This window comes from Bidens hawaiensis, unplaced genomic scaffold, assembly GCF_021521415.1.
Source record: "Bidens hawaiensis isolate Kalapana, Puna unplaced genomic scaffold, B.hawaiensis_p1.1 tig00027988_1, whole genome shotgun sequence".
Taxonomy (NCBI): Eukaryota; Viridiplantae; Streptophyta; class Magnoliopsida; order Asterales; family Asteraceae; genus Bidens; species Bidens hawaiensis.
This window is the reverse complement of record NW_027494534.1, coordinates 129,527-140,769: the sequence shown is the minus strand read 5'-3', so window position 1 is coordinate 140,769 and position 11,243 is coordinate 129,527. Positions and strand designations below refer to the sequence as shown.

The 11,243-nt window shown below is 34.4% G+C and overlaps 1 protein-coding gene across 1 annotated transcript; it reads left to right on the top strand.

Moving 5' to 3' along the window:
• Positions 1–6,233: 6,233 nt before the first annotated feature.
• On the top strand, positions 6,234–8,343 carry LOC143576098 (putative pectinesterase/pectinesterase inhibitor 22). Its single transcript, XM_077060286.1, has 2 exons — positions 6,234–7,193; positions 7,617–8,343. The coding sequence occupies exons 1-2, from the start codon at positions 6,242–6,244 to the stop codon at positions 8,285–8,287; spliced, it is 1,623 nt and encodes a 540-aa protein (XP_076916401.1). The 5' UTR covers positions 6,234–6,241; the 3' UTR covers positions 8,288–8,343.
• Positions 8,344–11,243: the final 2,900 nt, after the last annotated feature.

The window sequence follows — 11,243 nt, the reverse complement described above, 5'->3', positions numbered from 1 at the left end:
TGACTTAAGTGATATGATAAATGCTCCTTTCCACAAACTGAACAATGATCCAAAGGCCAATAACTTCTAGAATTATTTGAGTAATCAGGTTGAACGAGGATTCCCCAACATGCCTGTTGGGGAGTCATTTTTCAAGAAAGCAAATGGGGTACGTGATCCTCACACAAACAAGACCTTGATGAATGTGATGTGGCCTTCAACTGATAAAGTGACGTCCATTCCGATCACCAAAAGATTTCCTGAGGGTGCTCTTGATGGAATGCTGTTTTTGACATATGATACTGAAACGACAACTGCCATTATAAAGCTAAACAAAGGACAATATCGTATAGTTGATCCAAGGGATTTACTGAAATTTGGTGAAAAAGGCATAAAGACCCTTAGTGGCTTTCAGATTACAGTTGAACCACTTTACGAACCAAATGCTAAGGATTACACAAGAATGGTAGGGTCAATCATACGAACAGGGTTATGGACAGAGCTTACAAGGAAGCCGATGCTGACATACTTGAGCACGATTGATGATTAAGAGGTAAACCAAGGGGGAGAATGTTGGGTTATATTTAAATGGTTTACGCTTATGTAATTGGACTTAGTTTTGGGATACTCTATGTAAACCGAAATCATGTATTTCGGTGGGGCTATCATGTGTTTGGGCTTAAGGTTTAGTCTAGACTATATATCTATAATGTATATAAACGAAGACATAAAAATCCTATGTGTCACGATGTGGTCGCTCCCCCTTTTTTAGGAGTCACCAGATTTGCTTGATTTTTAAATGGAGGCTTCTCATGCACTTGACCCGAATTCATGGGTATGGGTCTTACCAAACCCATATATTCCTTAAACGGGTTATAACATCTAATTTAATTAAAAATTATTCTCACCAAATTATTGATGTAAAAATCCTATAAAATAGGATATAATAAAAATTAATATCTTATTTATTTTAAATATATATATATATTATTTAAATTACAAAACCAATTTGATAGTAAAAAAAAATAAACGGGTCTTGGGTCTCATCAAACCATAAGTATATTATTAACTTTCATAAATATTATTTATAATTAAAAAACCAGTTTTATAGTAAAAAAAATAAACGGGTCTTGGGTCTCATCAAAACCACATAGCTTTTAAATCGGTTTATAATATCTCATTTATTTGTGAAACAATTTATTATCAAACCATAAGTACATTATTAACTTTCATACAATAAAAAAATATAAATTAAATAAATAAATAAATAAATATTAGAACAAAAATATAAAACAACCCCCGTAATACAGGGGGATAAAAACTAGTATATATATAGGGGAAAGTGAATATGGGGATGTTAAGCATCTAACCTTAGATGCGAAACCCCCAAAACTACGTAGTTTTGAGTCAAATTCATTAAAATTCTTATTTATATCCTATACTTTTCATCCCCAGTCTTATACATATAAATCATTACCCCAATCTTATTTCTATCCTTGATTCTACTTTCTACCCGTAATGGATTTTTTTTACGTGTTTTTCTTTTCTTTCTTAATTTATATAAAGTCAATTTCTCTAGTACGTAACAATGAAAATTTGAGCTCTCTAAATGTAAAACCATTAACTGAAAAGCAAATGGATCACGAGTAGGTGCTCAATTTTAGGCGGCAAGTTATATATATATTTTTTAATATATGTATTTGATCAACTGTGAAATGCAACTGACTTGCAAGTTCAGTGTCAATGGATGGAAAATTGGCTACCATGAGATTGTAAAGATAAGTGAATCCGTAATTAGAGAGATGTGAGAGTGGGGATGAGAAAATGATGGAGAGATATTAGGAATTTAATAACTATAATTAACTTTTTTTTAATTGATTTGACTAAAAAATATGTAGTTTTGGGGGTTTCGCATCTAAGGTTGGATGCTTAACTGCCCCATATTCACTTTCCCATATATATATATATATATATATATATATGATGTATGCAGTTTGATTTGTGTTGGTTGTTCATGAGAGAGAGAGAGAGAGACGTGAGATCGTTTAACTATTTAAGCACTCGACGTTATATAGAACGTGTGTTTTGAAGCATTTTATTGTGTTCATCGTGTTTGTTTGTTTTACATTGAATCAATTCATTGTTAGATTCCGCCTAACAACGGGTTTACGTGATATCAGATTAAAAGATCCATTAACGGGACTTACATGTTTGGTAAAAAGAATAATCTTCTCCTTTGAGAATAATCAAAAACGGAAAGTGTTCAATTGCAACATGAAAACGTGAGTAAATTGGTCCTAGTTACTCTTCAAGACGGGGTGGAAGAAGGGAGGGGATTCTCGAACGCGGAAAAAGATCCAATAACTTCGAAAGAATTGAACGAGGATCCGTATGAGGTGATAAAAATCTCATGTACGGTTCTGTAGAGTGGCCAGTAAGGGTGACTTATCCGCCAACTTTTCCACTATCACCTCAAAAAAACAAAACTCTGCATTACGTAAAGTTTCCAGAGTACGATTAACCTCTGGATTTGAAATCACTGCTTATATACCCGGTATTGGCCGTAATTCACAAGAACATTTTGTAGTCTTAGTATGAGGGGGAGGGCTAAGGATTTACCTGGTGTGAGGTATCACATTGTTCGAGGAATCCTAGATGTTGTCGGAGTAAAGGATCGTCAACAAGGGAGTTCTAGTGCGTTGTAGATTCTTATCCAAGACTTGTATCATTTAATGATGCCATGTGAATTGCTAGAAACATGTGAAGTGTATGGCTTACCCAATAACGAATGTTTCGTAAGGGGACTGGAGCAGGCTACCATGAGACAAAAGATCTTCTTCCTAAAGGGACTTGATTCGGAACTATTATATGTCTAAGGTCCAATATTGAAAAAAATTCAAAGATTTTCCCTTACTTTGTCTGTGTCAACAAACAATTCGAAATACCTCGACTTTTTAAAACAGGTCCGAGTCAAATAGCAATGATTTGAATCACTTCTTTTGACACTATTTCGGAAACCCAAGGACTCAATCGTATGGATATGTAAAATAGAGGATTTCATATATATATATATATATATATATATATATGTATATATATATATGTATATATGGGGAGGAGTTATTGTAAAAAGGTGAATGTGTCTAAAAAGTGTAAGAAGTAATCTGGGTGGTTAGATCTTGGTAATCAATGGTCAAGATTGAAAGATAGAATAAGTGGAGGAGTGTTTTATTTTAAAGGCTTAGATTGGTGTATTAAAGAGTCAACTGAATATATTTGGAAGCTCCTAAATTTATGCATCATCCTCTCATTTTTTCGAAAATATGGTTATCAATATAATATCTTTATACTTTTTTCTCGTCATATATATTTGAAACAAAAAAGAGTTTGAATTATGAAAAAGAGTAACGTTATTGTAAACCAAAACACCAAGTAATTGATACTATTGAATTCGTCATTTGTAAAAAACACATCAACAATTTTTTTTTGTTAGATATTGATTGTAGAAACCACATCATTATATTGGGATATTATCAAATGATACTACATTAGAGAACATGATTTGCGTAGTATATATTCATGATTATATAAAAGAAATCGAAACAAAATAAAAATGATGAAAACACACAACCAATAATCCAGAAAAGATCATCAACCTTTAAGAAAATTGATAACAAACATTGAAATAGTTATCAGCTGTTTTCATACGAAACAAAGTAAACATGAATAGCTTAAATAGTTAAAAGTTTTATGAAAAATAAAGGAAATATAAAAAAATAGATAACTAGGCTATTCTTCCATATTTTCATTATGTGACGAGCTTGCTCCGCCTGAAGTTTTTTGGTTGATGTGGTACTTGTGATGATTACGGGAGTCATGACCAGGTTCATGGCATATTCTGCATGTCCTTGGGGCTTATCCAATTGACTTTGACTTAGAGCTTGCTCGCGTAAAGACCAAAAACAAATTGAAAGCCTACAACCTTTAGTCCTAACACCAATTGGAGCACGAATATTGATCAGATTTGGTTTAATAAAAAAACACAAAACACTATTTAATGGTATGTCTATAACAAAATGATAACATATAAATTACGATAATATAACGCTCGACCTGATTGATATACAGCCTGAAGGTTACAATAATTATACCTAAACAACAACACACAAATGTCTAAGATAATTTATATGTTATTAATATAACACACAAGTCTGTCTATATGAAGACTAAATGTTAAATCATTTATACCAAAACAAAAACACATTGGCTAAAATAAATCGTCTGCTCATAATATAACACAACAAGCCAATCAATATGAAGCCTAAAGAGCATTTATACCGAAACAATAACACACCATCTAAAATAAATTGTATGCTCGTAATATAACACAAAAAGCCAATCAATATGAAGCCTAAAGGTTACAACAGTTGGACCAAAACAAAAAACACACCGATGGAAATAATAAAAGCATCCTCTCGTAATGTAAAACAAACCCCGATCAATATGAGAGGGCTTTCAATATGAAACATAAAGGTTACGATAGTTATATCTAATCAAGAAACACACCAACGTGGATAGTAATCAAGAAACACAAAAAACGGATGATGATAATAAAATCGGCTATGATAATCAAGAAACACGCTAATGTAGATAATAATCTAGGCGGTTCAGATGGCATAGTTTTAACTTGTTCATCGATGTCCTTGAAGTTACTCATGTTGAATGGTTTTCTTGGATGTTGAGAGAGAAATGGATTAATATCGTCAGGTTGTTTTAATAATATTGTAATTGATTTTGTTCTTTGATTATAGATAAACAATATTTATTTAAAATGATTGTAACTGTTGTGAGATTAATTTGACCATTACAATTAGATTATATATTTGTTTACATAATTAAAATGATATGGCTATTTACAATCTTGCCCTATTGTGGAAAATAAGATCTAATGGTCAAAATCTCTTCTTACATTTTCTAGGAAAAACCTACTTCTTATTATAACTTTGCTCTCTCTCTCAATATATATATATATAGAGAGAAAGAGAGAAAGAGAGAGAGAGACCCCAAATGGTTTTCACTTTTCAATAGATTAAGTCATACACCGAACATCCCAAAAGAGAGATGGGACTAATGAAAAAGTTTGGGCTTGTTCATTTAATGTAATTCATAGAAATTTGGAGTAACTAAAATTTAAATCTTTTGACATGTCATGTTTGTTTGGATATGAAAGAAATTGAAATTTGAAACTAATTCCAATCATAGTGGAAAATAATCAACAAAGTGAACAAATCTCGTTTGACACCATCAGAATGTATTAGAATCTTAAGAGATGTGAATTTCAGTTAACGAAGATTGATTGGATAATATGGCAAAAAAGAGGTAGAAGTGTGTATAGATGAAGCATACAGCTAGTGATTGATAAGTAGAGTTACATAAGAATATATGCTAGAGTGAAACACATGTGAGATTATATTGAGTTAAATGTACCAAAAAAGGTCAATGTAGACTTGTGGGTATATATGTTGTAGTTGTTTCATCACACTGGTAGTGTATAAAAAAAACTTTTGGGTTAGCCTAATATACTATCGTGAGGAATTTCTATAAATATGGGATGCTTAGGATCTTAAATTAATACTAGATCAAAGGAGTAATAGATCGGTTCCTTATTACTTTTAGAATTAGAATACGAGTCTAAAAATAAGTATTCTTTCTCCTCAAGTTTATTCTAGTTACTCTTTCTTAAACTACAAACATTCTATTACATAAAGTTTAAGGTATGTTGAATTTTTTTTTTTTTGCTTACAAATGAAAATGATGATCTTGGAAATTGTTATTTTCAATATTTTGTATTAATGTTACGTTGTGTGTGTTTTAGGGTAAATTTAGAAATTAGCTAATAAATTTTGAAAGTAAACATTTGTAATTGAACAAATAAAAAAAGAAAATACGGACACTGAGACGATGGAGTATAAAAGAAGGTTAATTTATTGTATTTTAGTTGTAAGCTAGCAGCAATTTTGGAAATATTTCGGGCATGGCATATAAGTTCTGCCTTGGATCACACCCAAGAATATTAGTAAGTCACTCTACCTAAAAGCATAACTTCAACTTTCTCTTGGCAAAAAAAGAATATGTTTCTAATTCAAGGAAACTCTTTCTTAAACTACAAACATTCTATTAAACTATTTTTCGTTTTGTCACAATATAAATGAGTCTTTTTCTTTTCAAATTTGCATAATTAGTTTCCGTTTAATCTGTGGCCATGACACTCCCAACATTTGTTGTTTTCTCTCTCATTTTCTCACCTTTGATCATGCTAGTATCCTCTCAAACACTAAACCATCAAGAACAAACCATAGAAAATCCATTGGTTCTTCAAGCTTGTAGCAATATAGATGATAGAAACACATGTCTCTCGAACGTAAAATCGTTCCTTGACAATGAAAACCACAGTTCAGTTAACCAAAAGCCCGAGTCAATCTTGAGAGCCGCCCTAAAGGCGACACTCAACGAGACACAACTAGCCATGCAAACGTTCACTAGGTTCACCTTGTTGTCTTCAAGCTCACGAGAGCAAATGGCAATTGAGGATTGCAAGGAACTCCTAGACTTCTCGGTTTCTGAGCTTGCGTGGTCCTTAGCCGAGATGAAGGAGATTCGATCCGGTTCACAAAACCCTCATTACCATGGGAACCTAAAGGCATGGCTAAGTGCTGCCTTGAGCAATCAAGATACTTGCCTAGAAGGATTTGAAGGCACAGATAGACACCTTGAGAGCTTCATAAGAGGAAGCCTAACACAAGTAACACAACTTATTAGTAATGTGTTGGCTTTATATACTCAACTACATACCCTACCTTTCAAACCACCTAGAAATTATGGTGCTAAAACTAATACCTTCTACCCACATTGGATGTCGGAAGGCGATAAAGAACTGATGCTTGCGAGTCCAAAAGGGATGTATACAGACGTGGTGGTAGCGTTGGACGGATCAGGGCATTATCGTTCAATTTCTGAAGCGATTAATGATGCACCAAGTTATAGCAACAGGAGATATATTATATATGTGAAAAGAGGAGTTTATAAGGAGAATGTGGATATGAAGAAAAAGAAAACCAACATAATGCTTGTAGGGGATGGCATTGGAGCCACGGTGGTGACGGGAGATCGGAATTTCATGCAAGGATGGACTACGTTTAGAACAGCCACCGTTGGTAAGAAGCTCTAGCCCACTCTTCATAACATGTAGTATTTATTTCAGGTCTTTTAAGTAAAATATATTTTATACAAATAAATAACGCTTTAATACGCATAAATTGCATAAAAAGATCAGACCTTACAGAGTGAACACGTACAGAAATGTAAAACTAATGACGAAAGGAATTTTTAAAAAAAAAATGCGTAACTACACAGAATATAAATTTGAGCAATTTTTACACGTGGTAAAATTCCATGATTGTAAGAACATAAAAGCACTTGAAATAATATATGTCACACAAGATGAGGAGATTAAATTAAATAATATATGTACTTAGTTACCTTTTAACCTTTTAAAGTTTCTTAAAGTTGAATTACTCCTTTACTTACAAATGCATTTGAACTAAATCATCTCCTTTTCATTTCTTTATGGTTTAAAGCTGTCTCCGGTAGAGGGTTTATAGCAAGAGACATCACATTTCGCAACACAGCCGGCCCTCAAAACCACCAAGGTGTTGCGCTACGCGTCGATTCCGATCAGTCTGCATTTTACCGATGTAGCATGGAAGGCTACCAAGACACCCTATACGCGCATTCTCTCCGCCAATTCTACCGCGAATGCACCATTTCTGGAACCATAGATTTCATATTCGGCAACGGTGCAGCCGTCCTACAAAACTGCAAGATTTACACTAGAGACCCATTGCCACTACAAAAGGTTACCATAACAGCTCAAGGCCGCAAAAACCCTAATCAGAATACAGGGTTTTCGATCCAAGATAGCTTTGTCTACGCCACGAAACCGACTTATTTGGGGAGGCCATGGAAAGAGTATTCGAGGACGGTGTTTATGAACACGTACATGAGTGCAATGGTCCAGCCAAGAGGGTGGCTAGAGTGGTACGGGAACTTTGCATTGAACACCTTGTGGTATGGGGAGTACAGGAATTATGGTCCGGGTGCATCGTTGTCGGGGCGAGTTCAGTGGCCTGGCTACCATATGGCCATGGATGCGCCGACTGCTGATTCCTTCACGGTTCGACGGTTTATTGATGGTCTAGCATGGTTACCGGCTACTGGTGTGTCATTCTCGGCTGGTTTATCTAATTAGTTGTTTTTAAAGATAAATGGTAAGCTTTTAATGTGATTATTTGTTACATCAGTTTGTGGTTATATATGTACTGGAATTCAAATTCAATTTGATCATACTAGTTAGGTACATAAGTTCATGTGTATCTTTGGATTGCTTTTTAGGGGTGTGCGTGGTGCGCTTCGGTGCGGTTTTTGACTAAAACCGAACCAAAAACCAAACTTTCGGTTTTATGATTTTTTAAAACCATTCGGTTTCGGTTTTTTTCGGTTTTTGGTTTTCGGTTTTTGGGTTCGGTTCGGTTTTGAATGCGGTTTTTTCGGTTTTGCTAGTCGAGCCAAAACTTTTTGGGCAAAAAACACTTGACCCAAGATATTGAAATCGAGCATGCCATTTTTTTTTCTTTAAACTAATGATTAATAGATAATTGAATATTTTAACCTAAGATATTAAAAGATAATAAAAGACATATTTGAAATTATAATTCAAAATAAAAACCGAAAGTACCTATTATTGGTTTTTAATCATACTTGCAAACCAAATATATTTGTATTAACAATATGTTAAAACTAAACAAATATTCATTGGTAGATTTTGTTTTAATGATTACGGTTAAGATATTATGGTTATTTCGGTTCGATTCGGTTTTTTCGGTTCTTAGCAAAAATCAAAACCGAACCAAAACCAATATCTCGGTTTTTGCTAAAGTCCAAAACCGAACCACCGGCTTCTATGTCAGTTTGGTTTTTCGGTTTGGTTTTTTTGGTTTTATTGGTTTCGGTTCGGTTTTTTCGGTTTGTGCACACCACTAGCTCATGTGAATACCAAATTATGTTGATTGATTAATTCACAAATGGTTGGTCTTCATAAAGCATGTATTGAAACAGTGTTGTGCTATATCTCACACTAAAGGGATATGTTATTCATACACCCTTTACAGGGTGTATATAGAAATAATATGTGTGTTAAGAGAGTGTGTGAATATCCAAAAAGGGTGTGTGAATAACCATTGCCCACATCAAAAGAGAAGTCACAACAGTCATTGAGGATAACAATATATGTGGCGGTCGTTTGGACTTTCTAGCATTTATGACACAAGCCCCGTACTAGTTGATTTGATGGTCGTCTAATGTCTATAAGACGCTTGTAAGATAATTAAATTCCACAAAGTTGATTAGATATTTCTCACATCAGCCCTGAAACTTTGACGATAGTCTAAGTTTACCGTGTGCCTCGTCACTACTAGAAAAATATATGTTTTTTTAAAACTTAATTAGTAGGAAATTTTTTTGAAAATCCAGTTTCTAACAATTTTTCAATAAAAAAGTTAGTTGGAAAACACATGTTTGAAAATTGTTTTCAACTATTTTCCAAACAAAATTGCTAAAATAACATGTGGTTGTAAACTTCCTATAACTTTCATACAAAAACTATTTTGACTTAACATAATGTTTATTAGATAATATTGTAGCAAAGTTGCAGCTTATTTTTTTTGTTGAAAATTTTTTGAAACTACTTGTTATAGGAAATTTGTAGAAAATTTTTGTGGGAAAATGACTTGTTTTCTAGTAGTACGTTTCGTATATACACGACCATCAAATTTTACCGTGTGTCTTCCCGAGTCTCATTTAATAAGGGAAAGGGAAGGAAAGGAAATTAAGAGAGAATACAGAGGAAAAACTATGAACTTATTTCGTGTTATCGAGTTTAATGAAAAGCAAAGTAAATGAAAGAATATAAACATTTTAAGTGTTCTCAAGTTTGGAAGGAAAAAAAATAAAAGTTACGTTTTTACCATTATACTCTTTAAGTCAAATTAAAATAATAAATGCATGTTATAACATACCGTCTCAAACCATGATCCATGTGTTGGGTTTCAACGGTGGTTCGGAACGAAAACGGTCAAGTATTTTAAACCCGTTTTAGTTATAATTTCGTTTCGATAGATAAATAATATTAATCAATATTAATATTCAAATGTATATAAATGAACTAGTAAGATACGCAGCGGATAAACAATTTAAACGAACCAAAACCGAAACCCAAAACCCGGATCCGATTACAACGTAACACGAGTACGATTAAACATAAATAATAAACAACCATAGATTAGTTTGTCGATATACCTCGGTTATCAAAACCGGGAAGACACCGAAGGTTAACGAAGCAAGATAGATGGTGACACAACATGATTTGGCGGTGCTGGTGATCCGGCGGAGCGACGGCAGCGGTCCTGTGAAGCAACAGCGGCGGCGGGGTGGTGGTCCGGCGGTGTAGGAGCGGCGGTGATGGTCTTCGGTGGAGCAGCGGCATCTCAAACAGCAACAATAGTCAACAGGCAGTAGCGGCTGCCGAAAAAACGCAGACGGCCGGATTTACACGGCTTCCGGAAAAACACAGCTACCGGAAAAACGCGGCTGTGGACGGCAGAAAGCAATAGCAACAGTCAAATGACGATGGTGCTTGTTCTGGTGGTCTGCGGTGGCTAGGATGGTGATGCCGGGACTAGTGGCGGCAGCCGGCAAGGGTGGCGGCGGCCGGAATAGTTTATGATGGAGGCTAGGGTTTTATGTTTTTAAGTGTTACCATAAATAGAATAATCTTTATCTCTTTAAAGGGAACACATTTAGGGTTTAACAATTAAACCCCATTGGGCTTAAGCCCACATGTTAAAACAAAGCCTAATCCATCAACTAATCCTATTATGTGATTGTGTCGGGCCCAGTTAACGTAAACGTTTAAGTGGGTTTATATTTCGTTAGCCCCGGTGTAACTCATACCGGGTCACATTCGGGTCGGTCCGCGTTGACTTGACCCTTACCGACCATTAAATCCAGTATCACAACGCTAACAGCTAGAGGCGTGCTAGCTGCACATAGCTGTCCCCAACCAAATATGACATTTTTAAATCCATAACCAAAGTATATTGGAATACCTTATTGCAAGATAATAAATTTATAATAATCGTTGTCATATA

Excerpts from the sequence above, each read along its gene's own strand:
- LOC143576098 (XM_077060286.1), top strand. The coding sequence starts at position 6,242 with ATGACACTCCCAACATTTGTTGTTTTCTCTCTCATTTTCTCACCTTTG. Across the intron at positions 7,194-7,616 it reads GTTTAGAACAGCCACCGTTG|CTGTCTCCGGTAGAGGGTTT; the intron begins GTAAGAAGCTCT and ends TATGGTTTAAAG.